Below are 18,060 nucleotides of genomic sequence, written 5' to 3' on the forward strand. Positions count from 1 at the left end.
TTTTGATATTATTTTCTATGCTTATTTGCTCCCATATCAAATTTGTCAAAGTTGTTCGCCTTGATTTTCTAATATTATTATTGTTGGACCTTCTTTATTCTTGATTTCTAATTACTTTAAATAATAAAGGGAAAAGGCATAGATTCTCCTTTGAACTTGTCATAAAAAGTTAGTTACACTTTTAAACTATCCTGACGACCTATTATACATTTTTACTACTAAAAAGTGAATTTATTTACTCCCTAAAACTGACGTGGCAAAAAAATAAAAAATTGGCGCGTCAGAAAAAATTAAAGTTAAATAAGAATTAAAAAAATCAAAATCTTCCTTCCCCTCCCATTACCCTTTAGAAAAAGAATTAAAAAATCAAAATCTTTCATCCCCACCTATTACCCTCTTCTTCTTCATTCTTTAATTTTCATCACAACTTTTTATTTTTCATCACATCAAAGATTCACAATGACGTGAGTGTAGTAGTGGTGTTGTTGGTTGTGATTATTTGTTAGTTGTTCAGATTATTTGTTGGTTATTCAGATCTGAAAGTGTGGAGCTCTTTGGAACTTCATCGGAGCCATGGTTGAAGCTTTGAGCTTGCCGACACACCTGTAAAACAAATTAAAAGAATAAAGTCGCAAAGGGATAAGGTAAGGGGGTCTGATTTGGTGTTTGTTGGTGATTGATTTGGATTTTTAGTGGTTGTTTTGTGGTGGTTGTTTGGTGGCTGATGGTTCGTCGAAAAAAAAGAACAAATGGCGTTGTGGAGGTGGACTTATGGTGGTGATGAGTTGGTTGTTCTTCGCTAGAGAAGACAAAAGAAAATTCTTGTATAAATTCAAATGAATGATTTCTCCGATGAGATTAGCGATAAAGTGGGTGGGATTTAGTGATAAAAAAAGATATAACTATTAGAGAATTTTAATAATTAATTAGTGTAAAATAGAGTTAACAAAAAGAAAGTTAATTAATAAAGAAAACAAAACAAAAAGAATATAAGAAATTATAAAATTTGACGTGGCAATGAGTGTAATACACTACATGTTGTGAGAGTGGTGTACGTCTCAGGGTGGTATTAAATTCATTTTTAAATAGCAAAGGTATGTAATAGGTCGTTACAATAGTTTAAGCGAGTAACTGACTTTTCGTGACAAGTTTAGGGGGCAATTTAGGCCTTTTCCCAATAATAAATATTGATTTACATTACATTACATATATTTAGGGGAATTTTCGCATATAGTCATTCAAAAACAACTCAATTAAGCTTCAAATCATTCAAAAACAACTCAATTATGCTTCAAATCATTCAAAAACAACTTAATTATCCTTCATAACTATAGTTTGTTAACTATTTAGCTACATGTTATATAGAGGAGAGAGCGAGCGAGACTGGGAGAGGAAGGAGAGAGACGAGCAAAAGAGGCAGAGAGTGGAGAGAGGCGAATTGTATATGTATATCTGTCAAATAATTGTATATATGTAACTGATATACATATGTATTTGTATATTTGGCGAGCGAGAAAGGGAGAAGGAGGAGAGAGGCGAATTGTATATGTATATTTGTCAGATAATTGTATATACATAACTGGTATACATATGTATTTGTATATCTGGCGAGCGAGATTGGGAGAGGGGGAAAGAGGCGAGCGAGATTGGAGAGAGGGAGGAGGGAGACAAGCGAAACTTAAATTAAGATGCGAGCTGCAATTAATTCAAACTATAGCTATGTTAGCTAATAACTAATATATATTTGTTTATCCGCATAATTTTTTCGTATTTATAAAAGTCATTCTTAAATAAGGTATGTGGTACATATCATTGGTTGAAAAATTATACTCCTCCGTCTGTTTAAAAAAGAATGACATCCTTTCCTTTTTAGTCTGCTTCAAAAAGAATGACTTCTTTCTTTTTTTGGTAATATTTTAATTTCAACTTTCCACTTTGTTTTCTAAAACTTCGTGCCAAGTCAAATGGAGTATGTGTTTTTCAGGAGGGCCTAATAATTAAAACAAATATTAAATATCTTCCCCACCTTTGGGGAAAAATTGATAGGATGAAAACTTTGCTTTGGCAAATAAAGATAGTATCAACTTCATCAATAATGATTTTGCCAATAAGAAAGAGGAAGATATACAAGAAATTCTCTCGAATGTGAATATTGTCTATCTTATTTTTTTTATTTTTTTGTATCGAAATTTTGAAATTGTTTATTGATTCATATGGCTCATTTTATTATTTCACCTCAGCCTATATAAATTTTATTATTTTGTAATTGTCATAACAAAATTTTTCAAATTCATTTTTTTCAATCAATTTTGATCTACCAAATATATTTTTGCAAATCTTGCTAGACATCTTTTCAATCCAACGTATCTTTTGAGTTTGGTATTTTTGGCTCTAAAAGGCCATTGAGTGGAAATTGAAAATTCAAGTCTTACTAAAACTACAAATTTTTTGATAGGAAGATCACACTATTTGAGTTTGATGGATGGTATAGAGGTGAAGTGTTCACATTGACTTAACTTGAATGACTATTGTTCTCATTGACTTAACTATATTAAGGTATTGTCGATGATTTAACTAGAATGATAATAAATTATTTAGTTTGTGTTCACATTGACTTATTAGAATGATAATAAATTTCGAGTACAATAGCAAAAGATTTGTGCTCCATTATGTAATTTCTTATAGCATTTATTGATTTTAAGTTAATGCTCTTATCTAGTCGGGATAAGGGTCTGAAAAATATCTCAACTTTGGCCGATATTGTTGTTACGATACCAAACTTTAATGAAGACCTATTACCCCCAGACTATTTAATATCGTATTTTTAAACAAATATATTTGCCCACGTGGACATAAAAAATAATACATAATTATAAATAGTAATGTGTCCACGTGGGCACATATATACCTTTAAAATACACTATTAAATAGTTTAGGGGGTAAAAAATAAATAGTTCAGGGAGTAATAAGTCCTCCATGAAGTTTGATATCATAATAGCAATATCGGTAGTTGAAATATTTTTCATACCTTTATCCCTATCTAGTTTATTCCAAATAAATTAGTTAATTTGAAAAGAGGCTCACACTTAATATGCTCATGATATATCTCATTTTTTTTATTAATTGAATAGTTACTTGAAATATGTACATGTAATCATAGAGGAACTTGAGAAATTGATGTTAGTTACTGATAGGAGATAATATCTCATATGGTCACTCAACTTTAAATAGTAAAGTCACTCAACTTTGAATAATTCACATAGAAAGTCATTCAACTTTATTTTATAACCCAAAAGTCACTCAATTATTAATATTTCACTTAAAAAGTCACTAAACTTGGTTTTTATAACCCGAAAAGTCATCCAACCAATTTAAATAATTTTTATTTCAAACTAAAATTTTAAGAAATAGTAATATATTTGTCTTAATTATTTTATTGAATCCGCTTTAATTATTTAATTTTAAATTTCTTGAAAAATGTACAACAATAATTGGCAAAATTCTTTCATTTTCTGTTCTAGTATTTTTCTTCTCTCTTATTTTCCAGTTATATTGACAAAATTTTTGTTTTTTTCCTTTTTTTCTAGTTTTTTTCTCTTTTTATGAAAATTATTAATGTGATGATATCCGTTTCTTTCTTTATATGGTATAATATAATACTTATTACCTTCTCTTTTTTGATTGAAATAAAAAAGGGCAGTAAGTTTAAAGTTAACATAGAGTAGGTTAACGAGTTAAAAATCATTCCTTCCTTTGAGCTCAAAAAAATTATATTATTAAAATTAGTTTCATTTAAAATGAAAAAATAAATTAACCTGGAAATTAATTTACATAGTATAACACATTGACTCTTATTTGTTATTTTGTCAAAATACTCTAAACTCTAATTGTTGCCAGGACTATTGTACTATGTCAAAATACTCCAAACTCTAATCGAAAAATTAATCGCTCGATCAATTAATTAAAGCACTAATGAAACAAATTGGACCAATGTAATATTCCACCAATTTTCCTAAAGCAAAAGTATCTTTTGTTCATAACTGGAACATGTTTACTAAGTAGGCGTTTGACCATGCGATATCATATCACGATATGGTGTTGTGAGATGGAATCAACGTTTGGACATGCAATTTTACGCTGATTCCATCTCATGATTCCATATCATGAGAGGTGATACCATATTCTCCAAAACCATGATATGGAATTATATGGTGATTCCATATCATCATTTGAGATATTTTAATATAATAATTGATCCATGAGTTTATATTTTGTTAAAATAACCCCACATTTATATCTACTAACCATTTGTTTCATATGTAAATAAAATTTATGATCACATCATTACTTTTTAAAATTTATTATTCTTACCAATATGAAATTTATTATTACTTTAAATTTGGTGAATATAAATGATAAAGTAGAAATTCATTTGGTGAATATAAATAAGAACGAAGGGAGTAATACTTTTTTGATTTTTCATAATAAAAAAAAAACGTCTTAATCTTATGACTGAGCATAATATTGATAAAAAGACAATTTTCATTGGCGGTGCCGCACTTTCTTAATCTTAGTATTCGCAAAATGTTCATTCACATGACTGAAGAATATCAAGTCCAATGGATTGAAGACTTGAGAAAAAATTGATCAATTAGTTATTAATATTTAGTTAAGTAGACTAGTTATAATTTTTTTGATTAAATTTTATTAGAAGTGTTTTTGACTCAAACTTGTGGTAACTTTTTAAAATTTCGTTATTCTATAATATTTAACTATTGATTTTTCTTGTAAATAGTTAGAAGTCAGTGATGTTTGTTAATTTTTATCTTAGTGTATTTAACTTCTAAGTTAATATTTACTCACTTTTTTTTTCTACTTTATAGGTTATTTGTAAGAGTAGTTGAGAGATATGAGCATATAAATACAATTTATGTTCAATTTTTTTATTAAATTAAAGTTAGATGAAACAATTATTTAAGTGGAGAACAAATAACTTTGTAATAATTTATTATGCGATTTTATAATTTTTTGTTTATTTGATAAGATTGAATAAACAATTGAGGCTATTTTAATAGTTTTACAACTTGTGGGATTTTTATGTTTATGAGAAAATATACAACACAAAAATTTCATATCGCATGTCCAAACAAACCTTCAATTTCATCTCATGATTTCATATCATGATACTATATCGCATGGCCAAACGGGCCCTAAGTAAAATGGGTATTTTATACTAAACTTTCAGGGTAAAAAATACGATACTAAATAGTCTAAGAAAGTACTCATGAAAGTTTAGTATCGCAACAATAAATTCGACCAAAATTGGGTATTTTTCAGACCTATATCTTGATTGAAACACATTATATTTATTCTATTCCTGCTACCCCCAAGGCAATTCCAGTATTGAACTACCGCCGGTAGTTTTCCGATCGGATCCCGGAGCCGAGTAGAAAATGGACTGTCGCGAGGTGACGAAAACGCGAATTCCTTTCAAGGAAAGGCCCGATTGGGCCGATGTGAAGCCCGTTCCCCAAGATGACGGGCCCTGCCCGGTGGTTCCCATAGCCTACACGGAAGACTTCTCTGAAACCATGGACTACTTCCGGGCAATTTACGTAGCCGATGAGCGATCTACACGCGCCCTCCAGCTTACTTCTGAAGCTATTCAGCTAAACCCTGGAAATTACACTGTAAGTCTGTAACTGCAATTACCTCTTCCAGTTGTATCATTTTGGTTGCCTTAATGCAGTATTGTGGGAAGTTTAGTGGGATTATTTTGGTATATAATTGAAATTTTCGTGTATAAAAATGTGTAGAGGGCTAGGATGTTGTCTTGGGGTACGGGGTCGGAGGAGGGCTAGGATGTTGTTTTGTAGACTATATTGTACTACAGAGTTGTTAGTTAATGGTCAATTTTTCATGTTTAGGTATGGCAATTCAGGCGTGTTGTGCTGGAGGCGTTGGGTGTTGATTTACACGAAGAATTGAAGTTTGTTGATTGCATTGCTGGGGAGAATACCAAAAATTATCAAATATGGTAAGTTGAAAATTCCACACAGGTCTCTGCTAAAGTAAAGGTGATGTAATGTAAATACTTTGTTGACATGTGACTGATGGATATCACATGGAGGAATTGCTTTAAGCTGATGGGATTAAATATCACTGTGTAAACTCTCTCAGTGAAGTGAAACTGTTTTCCCGCACAAATTGTCAGCATGGGAAGACCAAAACCAAATTTTGTAGATAAAATTGGAACTAGGAAAGCTCATTGACAAGGGAAATCTTGGTTATTAAAGATTATTAAACTCACTTATCTTGCTGTGGGTCTCAGGTTCTTGAAAGCTGTATATACCCTTGAGTCAGTACACTGCCTTGGCATCACTTGAAACATTATTGAACAGTGATTATGAGTAAATGTATGGATTCTTTTGGTGAGTGTTAAAATTCACAGCTGGGCTTTGTTTGTTTGAAAAGGGTTTTGTTTCGAAAATCTATTTCAAGAATTATAAAAAATATCAGGGATAAAATTATAAAAACTTGGTAAATAGAAGTGCTTTATATAATCTAATAAGTCGCAAATTGGGAGTTCAACTTATGATTTTTGGTTGATGTTGGTTTATAAGCACTTAGAGATAAGCCAAAAAGTGCTTATAAGCTGGGTTTACCGCATTATTAGATTATGCAAACACCCTCAATATCTTTTAAAGATACGTAGGAAGTGGTGTTTTTCTCTTTTCTCTTGTTCCATTGTGCTTGGATGAAATGAGCATTCTTTGGAAACTTTGGATGCTGAGCTGAACGGGGTCTAAGCTATCATGCTTGGCTTGACCTTGACTTACTGCTCTAGCTCTTAATATGGTTTCGCTTTGTCAGCCAACCAAGGCTCGTAGTTGTTTTCTTTCTCAAAGCTAAACGTTGAGTTTAAATTTGATCTTTGTTTTTAAAAAAATATATTTTTGAAAGTTAATTTGTGGAAAGTACCATCCTCCCGTGTTAATGGTTTTTTTCAATTTTGAGTTGGCCCACATGTTTTTCACTTTTGTACAAATTCTTGCAACCCATGTACTCTTGCATGTTAACCATGTCTATTTGCTAGGTGTTTTTTTAGCCTATGACTTTCTTTTACCCTTTTCAGTACCTATGTGTCTGCATATTATACTTGACTCCATTATAGCATTAACAGAAAAAAGAAAGTTTTTCCTCCATAAGTTATTCTTTATTTGTATCTAATTGTATATATGCACACGTTGGTCGAAATTCTTAATTATAGAAATTTACAGGCATCATAGACGGTGGCTTGCTGAGAAGCTGGGAGTTGATGCTGTGACAAATGAGCTAGAATTCACCAAGAAAATATTTTCTCAGGATGCAAAGAATTATCATGCTTGGTCTCATCGGCAGGTTGTATTTGTATCCCTATTTTTTGTTTCGAAAAAGTAATGACATTGCCTGTTTGGAAAAACTCTTTTGCATGAGTTGTGTTTCATGGTACTAAAATCATGTTCTAGATTATTCAAGTTTATGAATTGAGCCAGATCCTAGATAGAATTGACAAAATACTAAGGTAAAAGCAGGGTGACTTAGGATCATATTAAATGTTAGTATCCCACACATTCCATGACAGTTCATTACATGTTCTCTGGATTCTTGCTTTGGTGTCACTCAATAAACATCTTTCATGTAATTAATCCCAGTTATATTTTTCCCTGTAACAGTGTTGTCAAAGGAGAAATAACTTTGAAAAGGCCCAAACTCTCCTTGGACTTTACAAGTAGAGCGTAATAAAAACATGGGCTTTAATATAAAAAAAATCCTAATGATGAAAATATATTAATGCAAGAAAATTTACTACATACATGAACTTTCTAGCGTACGTGTGGTTCCTTTCGATTGGAGGCTGTCGCTACCTGGATCAATCAACCTATTCTAGTTCTCTCACTTCTTAAAGAAAAGAGTGTAAAAATTTCCAATTGAATAAAATATATTAAGTAATTAAATCAATTTCAATATTCATTTAATTTTTCTGTTTCAGATGCAAAAATACAGTTTTAAGTTTTTGATTTGGGAGTAGAACTAGTTTTCTTGTGTTAAGTTCCTTATTTCGTTTACCCAAGGTGTGGCCTAAACCTTGGTGATACAGTTCTCAGGTACAAATACCTTTGTTGGTGGGAGGTAGCAGGTACCCCAATGGAATTGTCATGCTGTGTGCAACCTGGTCCAAACACCATTGTTATCAAAAATAGAAAAAAAATCTTTATTTCCTTTTCCGAGTTACTTACCAAATCACTGTCGTTGCTTTGACAATTAGCATATCAGTTTGCCAGCTATATATATTGAGCAGTGTCACTATCTTCAAGAGCCAGAGGTGGCTGCCTTGGTGCTTGCATTATAGTGTCACTTAAACGAGATGAAGCAGTTAGGCCTGCGCTGTACATAGCTCATTGTTTAAGCACGTTACATGAGCCCTTAACAACAACACCTATAAAAGCATAAACAATAGGGATGTATCCGTCAAAATTGTACTTAATCTCCACTTGTGGGCTTGCTTCTTCAGTTACTAAACAATTTCCAATATACTCAAAGTCCATTTCCAGTCAAACCAAGACGACAAAAGTCAGAAAGACACTGGGAGTAATTAGCTCTATCTATTCTTGGGAGAATCTTACAGCTCAGTGATCTAATCTGGTACCTGCAAGAGATGATACTGGATCATGTGGACTAGTATTTGCTTCTTTATTTCATTGGCAAACCAGAATACTGATCTTTTTTCCTATTTATGCAGTGGGTCCTTCAAGCACTTGGCGGATGGGAAGAGGAGCTTGCATATTGTCAAAAACTCCTTGATGATGATATTTACAATAATTCTGCTTGGAATCAGGTAATGATTGAAATTTTTAATGAGAAGAAATGATTCTTTTGATGGTAAATGAGGTTACAGAGAGTGATAAGATGTCGTCAGCTGATAGAATCAGAAGGTATAAACAAAGAGATCTTTAAACAAGAAGCATCTGCCAATCCCTTCCTTGTTAAAACTATGCCAGAAAACTAATAAGATGCCCAGAAATCTAGATGCCGTGTTCCGTTTTGGAATACTTGTGATACCCACAAGCCAAATAGAGCACAGAATTGGATGCATAATATTCTTCCATAAAACTTTAACTTCTTCACTTCCCCCAAACCCCTGAAATTGTAATGAGAAAGGACTTTTATGGGGTTGACACATGAGTCTCCATATTTGCAAATAACCTCCTTCGAGTTAATTTGCTAATGGACAATGCATAAACAAGTATGCGTGAGACTCATTACCTTGTTTGACTGTTCACTCTCATTTTACTCTTGAGAAACCATTACCTGCAAAAGTTTCATTCTTTTTTCTTTTAATTATAATTATTTTAAAAGCATTCTCTGAGATTTTCAATGAGCTGACTTTAACAAATGTTTTATGCTTGTTTCATAAAATAATGTTTTATGCTTGCTGCTTTAAATTATCAAAAGGGTAAAACTCCTTTGTGAAGGAAAGTGTAGCTCCTAACTTTACTTTGTTTCTTGTAGAGATACTTTGTCATAACACGATCACCTCTACTAGGGGGCCTAGTGGCAATGAGGGAATTGGAAGTGAATTACACAGTTCAAACCATCAGAGCTAGTCCAGAGAATGAAAGTCCTTGGAGGTATCTTCGTGGTCTTTTCAAGAATGATACACAATCTCTAGTTCAGGATTCTCAAGTAGCATCAGTACTTTTGGACGTCTTAACCTCCCAAAATAGTCACGTGCATGCTCTGAGCTTCTTGTTGGATCTTCTTTGTCATGGTTTTGAACCGAGCCAAGAATTGAAAAGTGCCGTAGATGTTCTTACTCCACAGTCATGCTCACCAGATTTAGCACTGACAAAGAAAATATGTTCCATCTTGGAACATGCTGATCCAATGAGAGTAAAATATTGGAATTGGCGCAAAAGCATGGTTCGGGTTCAATCAGCTCAGAGTCAGAATGCAGATAGGTTGGCTAATTTGAGTATGCAAGGATGACTTGTGAGAATATTGTACGAATATACATATACTTGCATTTAAGGTGATCCTTCAGGCACATGTACTGGGAAATGACTGAATATCACGAAGAACTGAAAAAATTGTTATTGGCAACATTGTGCTTCTCAAAAGAGGTCACTGTCGATGACCTTTTGTACTGCCTTGAGTTTTTGCCCTGCTATGTTTTGTAAGTTTGGATTTGGATGCATGGCTAATTGATATTTTTGGTGACTTTTTATACTCTGGAGGAAGGCTGGTAACATGTGTGATATACTACTATACTTTCCATGTCGAGTTAGATCTTGAAAATTTTAGTTCTTTTATGACGCAAACATTAGTGTGAAATAAGAGTACTATTCTCCATCTTCATCAAAATAAAATAAAAAGTGAAAATTTGAAGAAGGGTGGAAGAATGCAGCAAATAGCATCAATACAAAATATTGATAGCTTGGAAGAACTTTCCCTTGATATCAAACCAAAACATGATCTTACTCCCTCCAGATTGCCGGACAGTGAAGTAAACTGTACAAAATGGAACTACTTAATTTTACAATATGTACTTCCCCAGTTTTCAACTTATCCACATCCTCCCACAAACGATTTTGAGCCAATCAAAAAAGAAGAAAAACCATGGACGTTTATATGGATGATACAAAATATGAGCTGAGAGCACAAAATTTGTCTATCGCTCAAGTCAAAAATGGCAATGTTATGTTAGAAATGACTGAGAGAATTGTGCCCTCACTGCAAAACTTGGTTGAAATTCCATCAAACGTCACTTTTTGGGGGTGGAAGATGGGCTTGCTGCCTCTTTGAATGCGGATGGGCAGAGATCACTTACTGTACAGATTGCACAACGTGGTCTCAAAGGAGTACAAATGGTCTGACCAAACCCAACCTGTTTGCATGATCAATGAAACCAAGTAAACTAAGCAATAAAAACAAAAAGTGATTCACAAGGAACATAAAAACAGAAACAATTTAATTTGTGGAAAGCTAATTGTGTGCTCTGGCGCAACCATCTAAATATTCTTCTTGATTCAGATGGTGAAAAGTTTCAAGAAAGAAGAGATTCTTGAGATGGTCAGTTTCTCAACATTGCACCAGCGTGGAATCAATTCAAGTAAATATGTTCAGCCTTTTGAACTTTTGAGATAAGTTCCCTTGTCAGATACGTCGTTCTATGGCTTATGAGCAGCAGCCTTGTTTTTTTCCCCACCAAAGAATTCATAATGTGCATCCACGTTGATGAATTCTTTAACTACATATGATGATCAGACACTGCAGAATTCATGCATAATGCTTTTTGCAGATTATGGATGGCTCTCGCTAAGATAAGATGAAAAGAACCATTCTAGAATCTCCTACCAGTTTTGAATACAAGTAGCTATAAATTACGCATGCAGGAAAAATAGATGAGAGACATACCAAGAGAGGATTGATTGGCACCCATTCTTCCTTTGGAAGCCAAAGTTGCAAGGACTCCCTAGTCTCCTCAGGGGTTCTCGTTTTCTAACAAGAACAAAGTAAGAAATTGAACATAATTAGAGAATTTATAGATCCTTAGATACTGCAACTGTTTTTCAAATATATTTAATTCCTACACTAGGCCTAAATATGTTTTCGTGCCACAAATACTATTACCCAAAATGGTTAATGGAGTGCTCAAACAAAACAACAACATACCCAGTGTAATCCAACAAGTGGGGATCTAGGAGGGTAGGATGTACTAAGACCTTACCCCTACCTTTGTCAGATAGAGAGGTTGTTTCCGATAGACCCTCGGCTCAAACTCCACACCATAAGTTTGCTATTATGAAGGTAACCCATAATTATTTGAAAGCTAAATCAAGGCAGAAGTTTAGAGTTGCTTCTATTTTCTTTTTTTTACCAAGGACCTCCATATATTTTTGCTTTTGTCAACAAATATGAATTTAGTTAAAATTGGAAAACAATAGCATCTAATTATATGAGAATCACACACTCCTGACACCACATTATTGTAGCCTCATTGTCAGATGGAAATCAAGAATACCTGCTTAGTTCCAGGACGTGATACCCATCCAAGCCGATTAGAAATACGATGCACATGAGTATCTACACATATCCCTTGGACGTTTTCCCATGCAACATTCATAACCTAAAGGAATATACATCGAACTAGTTTACAAGTGAAAATGACAAGGAAATAGAGAAAAACACAACTTCCTTACTAGATGAGCCATCTTGGGACCAATTCCTGGGAGCAGAAGCAATTCTTCCAGAGAACTAGGGATGTCCCCATTGTATTTTGATAGACAAATTTTTGCTACTTTTTTCAGGTTGCTAGCCTTTCGCGTGTAAAACCCCACCTGAAAGGGAAACGGTGTGCATACATAAACAATCAATGTTCAGAAAACTCTCAAACATGTTGATCAAAGGACAGTGCTTTAATGTTCTTAATTGTTTTTTGCATTTCAGCTGATCTAGGTCTAACAAAAACATTATAGTATACAAGTAATTGGCATACAAGAAGGCATACTGGATATATCAAACTCTTGATTGTTTCTTCATTTGCTGAGTCAATGGCATCTGCAGCAAGCAAGCCATTTTGAAGGAGACGCTGGATAGCTCCTGTTGATAATAAGTCCTCAATGAATGAAAGTAAAATAACAGCATTCCATGCCTGGATGTATTCCAGATTATTGGAACCGGGGCCTTAGTTCTACCAAAACATGATGTAGTAATGAGAACACACAACAATTTAGCACTTTCAACTCAAAAATCATGTATTCGTTTTTGGACATGAGTTTCAAAAGTTCTCAAGTTACAAATGAGCATTTGATAGAAAAATCACCGTACAAGGTCACGGGGATATCAGCAAAGCTTTTATGCTAATAACCAGGGCATAAAACGAGGCTCTTCAAATAAAAATGCAAAAAGGAAAGGCAGGAATGTTAAAATTTTGAGGACAATGACAACGACCAAATTTTGAATTTTAAGATATAGTAATCAGTAGAAAACGAAGTATCTTAGACAGAATCAAGTTGAAATGTTAGGCACAATATAATTAGGATTAGCAACCTCGAGTTGAAAAGCAAAGCAAATTATACAAAAAGTTGAGAACAAATCAGTAAGAGATATTTCAAATTAGAAGATTAGCAACTTCAGAACTTGCCATGATTAACTTGATCTTTGGTCTGGCTTGACAAGAGTGATGATACAAGGACTGCAAATCTTCTTTCCTGATAAAAACATGAAGTGTCAAAATTAGCAACAAAGTCAAGATGGAGCATCCAGAAGTCATCAATAATTCAAGAGTTCTCCACCAAAGGGTCAGCAAGGAATACAATCTATCAAACTTGAATGGATGAAATACCCATTCACGATCAACAACTAGAAGAATTAATTGTCAAAAACACATAAGCATCTTCAACTGAAAAATAGATTGATTATAATAACTTCCCAAACTAGGCAACACTGAATTAGTAGGATATTAGTTGAATACCTAACCTTAATGACAAGATAAAAAAAATAACATCCATCAATTGTATCTTTTGCCGAGCTTTTTTCACCACAAATGTTTTTGCCTGTCCTTTTCCAGAGTTAAATAGTTCCTTTTATGGGGTAATAAACATGGATAATCCTCTAGATTGCTGAAATTAAGCACCTCCCTGCTTAGGGAGATACACTACTGACTATACTCCTTGAATTTAGTTCCATGGTATATGTGACCCATGAAGTTCTGTAAGTAGTTAGTCAAAAGGAGGCCAGAGGTTGCTAATGTCACATGAAAGAAAGGCTCAAATTTATCCTTTCTGATGTAACTTCATTTTTACTCTTTTCCATGTCCTTTTCACATGAAAGAAAGGCTCAATAATATGCTTTTGTGTTCAATTAGTGCAAAAAAATTATCACCTTGGCAGGAAGTGAACTCCCAGCTTTCTCACAACCCATGGAGTCTACAGGTGCATCTTCTGCGGATCTCATCTTGCGGATTCCTTCAAGGACTTTTTCCCAGTTCAAAGGTGGCTGTAGTGGATCAGATAGACTGAAGCCTTTAATTTCTGTCCATCAACAGACCTTGGCTTAGTGATATGTTTAAGCAAGACAAAGTGCCCATTGGATCAACATAACATAAAGTTGCACACAAAGGTGCTTCAACTCCTATTTATTTCAAACTAACAATGGTAAGATATAAACCAAAAAGAAACCTCGGTATTAGCAAACCATAGCAAAATAATAAACAGAACTCTTTTGCTCACAAAGAGTGGCGGAAGATTGTTCCAGCTTGCATATGGTAGAAAATTTGGAAAGAGAAGAATGCAAGATGTTTTGAAGGCAGGAGCAGTTCAATCCAGAAGATCAAGAGTTCTTGCATTTCTCTTTTTTATTTTTGGTGCAAGAGTCATTACTAGACTTTTTGGCCTCTTTGTAAGTTTTTTAACGGACAGCAAGGAATCGAGTGAATGACCTTAACGACTGTTTTAGACAGGGGCTGTATTTGTAGGTATGATGTAACTGCCCTTTTTTGGGGTGCTGATAAATATAACATGTTAGAAAATTTTAAAAAGATAGACAGAATTCTATTAAAGCATCAACAAAAATCTCATTAATTCAAGACTAAGGCTAATTCCCTTGTCACCTAAGAGTGTCTAGAAAGATAAACTGAAGCAAAGAACTCTTTCCTTTTTCTTCTTCATTCACTTTGGTAGTATAAAATTAAAATCATACATTATCAAAGAAAAATTTACATCCTCATGCTACATATTTCTATTCAATGTGTAAATTGATGACTTCAAATCTGAATAATTGAAGTAATGAAACCAATGAATGACATATATTGTTTATCCTATGAATTGGACTCTTCCACTGAAAGTTATAGCCATTGACCAGTAGATTTGTCAAGCTAGTTGGCAGAGAAATAGTTTCACGGTTTTAACTATCCAGACTTAAGCTTTTGATCTACCAAACAGCCATTTGGAGAATCTATATACATGTCTAGTTGGGTTTTCTTTGTGAGTTATCTTTCAAGAAATGTTGATTATTTTCAGGATTATAGTTTGTACATGTGATATTAGGTTAGAGGTAAGATCTGTTAAAAAAAAATTATCCTAGAGATGGAGGTTTATTACATCCGGAAAAAACACTCTGCAGTGACATGAAGGAAAGAAGATTTGAGGAGGTTCTCCTTTTCAGATTTGAAATAGACTAGTACGATCTTTTGAACCTTTAATTAAGTAGAAAAAAGATATCTCGCAGGTTAAATACTTATCCTTAGGGGACAAGTTTTTTCCTTTTCTTTTAGTGCATATTCACATTACCACCTCATTTACCTGTTTGCGTCAACTGGGATAGAGCTTTTTCTCCTGTCAAACGCACGGATTTGGAAGGTGCTGCACAAAGTAAAGAATGATTGGCACACAGATGAAAAACAAGAAAATTAGGAAAGTCCAAATGCTGATGGACAGGAACATAAAATAGCAGAGCTGCAGAGGTGACTGAAAGCTTGTACTTGTGACAGAGTTCTATACCACTCAAGCATCATTAAAAACATGTAAGAGAAATGGCAATAACATAGAAAATTCTACCTTCTTTCTCTCCCTATCATACAAAAAGAAGGCCTTTTTCACTTGCTGACAAAACAAGTTCTTATACTTTCAACACTTATTTTTCTTTTTCTAAGTAGGCCTGCACATATTTTATATCTTAGAAATTAGTTAGTCAACAAATTATCAGTACTTTTAAGGCTGTCATGACATTTGATGTGCCATTGAAAAGCCACAGATATAGATCTTCAATTACTAATATGCCTTTGATAAAACGATTAGCAAATAATGGGTCGTGTACTTCCTCTCTCTACACAACATAGTTTTTACATGCCTTACTCATATGCTTTTCCCTTCCTTTCATATCACCTTGGTTAATACACAAGGAAGTCAAAGTGCTTAGTCATGTTACTCATGACAACAGCTTCTATGTAAAAATAAAGATATCTGATGGGTTATAAGGACTCCATCGCATATACTTACTTCAATTAGTCATCTCCGATCACTTTTGCTGTATTGATATCGTTTCTTACTTATCCTTGTTAACTTTCAAGAGTTAGTTCAAGTCAAGTCATGCAATTTTTTGGGTCTCATTAACTCAATCTTGATTTCTTCGAGTCAATAAACAAGTACACACACTAACATTTTTTTTAGCACTAGATAACTACAGAACTTGGATATTCTGTATTTTTCCATTTTTTGGACAATCACTTTATCTAATAGATGTTCTTGGTAAAGTTGTATGTTTTTAGCGTCTTGAGCTTGGATAAAAACTTGTACAAAATCATGTTCAAACTTTATCTAATCATGCAAAAGTTTTGATCCAATCGCATTCATTCATTTCATCAAAAACTATAGCACTGATTGTCAAATTTATTGTACCAGTACCCATAGCATGGGGTAGGCAAGAATATGAAGTCCAACAATAATCAAGCTTAACAAGGTAAAAGGTGTTGCTTTCCAGGAACAAGGATACAAGCAGCAAGTTAAATTAACAAGATCTGTGTGGTCATTGCCCTTGTCTGCTTGGCAAGTAATCTTGTTCTCTTGATTAGGGACATCTAGGCAAATAATTGTCAATGTATTGATGGTGATATGAATAGTTATGGAGTCAAAATAAAGACTTGAGACTTACTTGACTGGGAATGTGTAGCTTCCTTCGAATAGGAAAAATCCTCTATCTCAGGCAGTTTAACAAGCTGCAAAAGCCAAAAAAAAAAGATCAGAAAGTTCTCTTTCCTTTTGTGTCACTGAAAAGCCAAATGATCAAATTACCTTAAATAACTCAAATGATCAAAGCAAAGAAGTATCTTGAAATGGTTAAAATTTTAATCAGTTAGATGCACTACCAGTTCTGAAACACTTAAATACAAGGGATCTTCACACAAATAGCCGGGCCGGGCACATTTACTGTTTATTTTTTCTAGACGGTATACATATCTTACAGACTTATAAACGTATTATGCATGTATTATGGACGCCTATTTAGGTTAATTCTTTTAAATACAACCATTTCAATCCAAAAGCAATAAAAACGTAGTAGTACCATACTTTTTTGCCAGAAGATTCTTCCTTGACCTCCTTGGCTATGACTTCCACAGTCTTTTTAACTCTCTTTTTTCGGATGAAAACACGAAGTTCAGGAACGGAGCTTCCCCCTGAGCCATCACAACCTGAACATCAAAAAAACTTCAATATTACTGAAATTTTCCAACAATAGGTGAAATCTCCCCTACCCCTCAAAAAAGTTACCCCTTTTATTACTCAATGCATACGTGCAACAGCTTTAAAGAAGTACTAACTCAAAAGGTTATTATAATATACTTTGGAAAAAAAATGGATTCTTTATTGTTTGGCTGACCTGGGTTTTTCTGGGAAGGAGTTTCTTGGTTGAGGGAACTTCGTGTTCTTCGCATTTTGGCGGAGGAAATGGTTTGAATTCCAAGTGGGATTGAGGGAAGAAGCGCAGTGTTTCTCAAAAGAAAGAGGGGCATTTTGATTAAAGCCAAACCATAGTTTCTTTTCTTGATTCTTGGACCTGCTCCAAAAATTGAAAAGAAAAAATAAGAAGCTCAATGCTAAATACATAAAATCAATACATAAATAACATTATTTTTTATATTTTATCTTAAGCTTTTTAAATATGAATTTCATCAACATCGAAAAACTAAATAATTAATTCATGTTAATTGATCAAACTTAATTAATTTATGTTCATTTATTTAAAATTTGACTTCAAGAGAATACTAAAAAAAGAAGAAGATATAATGATAAAATTATCTAATTTTTTAAGGAACGTGAATTATTAAATTGTGACATATAATAGGAAGTTAGGAGCCAAAGAAATATCTTCTTGTTCAATTTTTTAATCTGATTTTGACACATTAATAAAAGTAAATAATATTTTTTTTTTTTAATATGGTAATGTTAAATGTTCCCTTAATCTTGTAGTTTGTTATATGTAAAGTTGAAATTATTATTTTTTGAACTAATTAAAAAGGAA

At 33.4% G+C, this 18,060-nt stretch overlaps 2 protein-coding genes across 2 annotated transcripts; one reads left to right on the forward strand and one right to left on the reverse strand.

Annotated features, from left to right (window-relative positions):
* Nucleotides 1–5,362: 5,362 nt before the first annotated feature.
* Nucleotides 5,363–10,371, forward strand: LOC125807398 (protein farnesyltransferase/geranylgeranyltransferase type-1 subunit alpha). The gene is made up of 5 exons (XM_049487106.1): nucleotides 5,363–5,690; nucleotides 5,928–6,037; nucleotides 7,281–7,401; nucleotides 8,783–8,878; nucleotides 9,553–10,371. Exons 1-5 carry the CDS (start codon nucleotides 5,454–5,456, stop codon nucleotides 10,027–10,029), a joined length of 1,041 nt encoding a protein of 346 aa, XP_049343063.1. The 5' UTR covers nucleotides 5,363–5,453; the 3' UTR covers nucleotides 10,030–10,371.
* Nucleotides 10,372–10,755: 384 nt separating this feature from the next.
* LOC125807409 (endonuclease III homolog 1, chloroplastic-like) lies at nucleotides 10,756–17,569 on the reverse strand. Its single transcript, XM_049487119.1, has 11 exons — nucleotides 17,419–17,569; nucleotides 17,109–17,230; nucleotides 16,693–16,756; nucleotides 15,345–15,404; nucleotides 13,927–14,075; nucleotides 13,187–13,253; nucleotides 12,551–12,642; nucleotides 12,243–12,380; nucleotides 12,065–12,169; nucleotides 11,458–11,541; nucleotides 10,756–10,927 (listed from the first exon to the last, which is right to left on the reverse strand). The coding sequence occupies exons 1-11, from the start codon at nucleotides 17,549–17,551 to the stop codon at nucleotides 10,805–10,807; spliced, it is 1,137 nt and encodes a 378-aa protein (XP_049343076.1). The 5' UTR covers nucleotides 17,552–17,569; the 3' UTR covers nucleotides 10,756–10,804.
* Nucleotides 17,570–18,060: the final 491 nt, after the last annotated feature.

Source organism: Solanum verrucosum, unplaced genomic scaffold, assembly GCF_900185275.1.
Source record: "Solanum verrucosum unplaced genomic scaffold, falcon-dt-bn FXZP01000183.1, whole genome shotgun sequence".
In the NCBI taxonomy this organism is placed as follows: domain Eukaryota; kingdom Viridiplantae; phylum Streptophyta; class Magnoliopsida; order Solanales; family Solanaceae; genus Solanum; species Solanum verrucosum.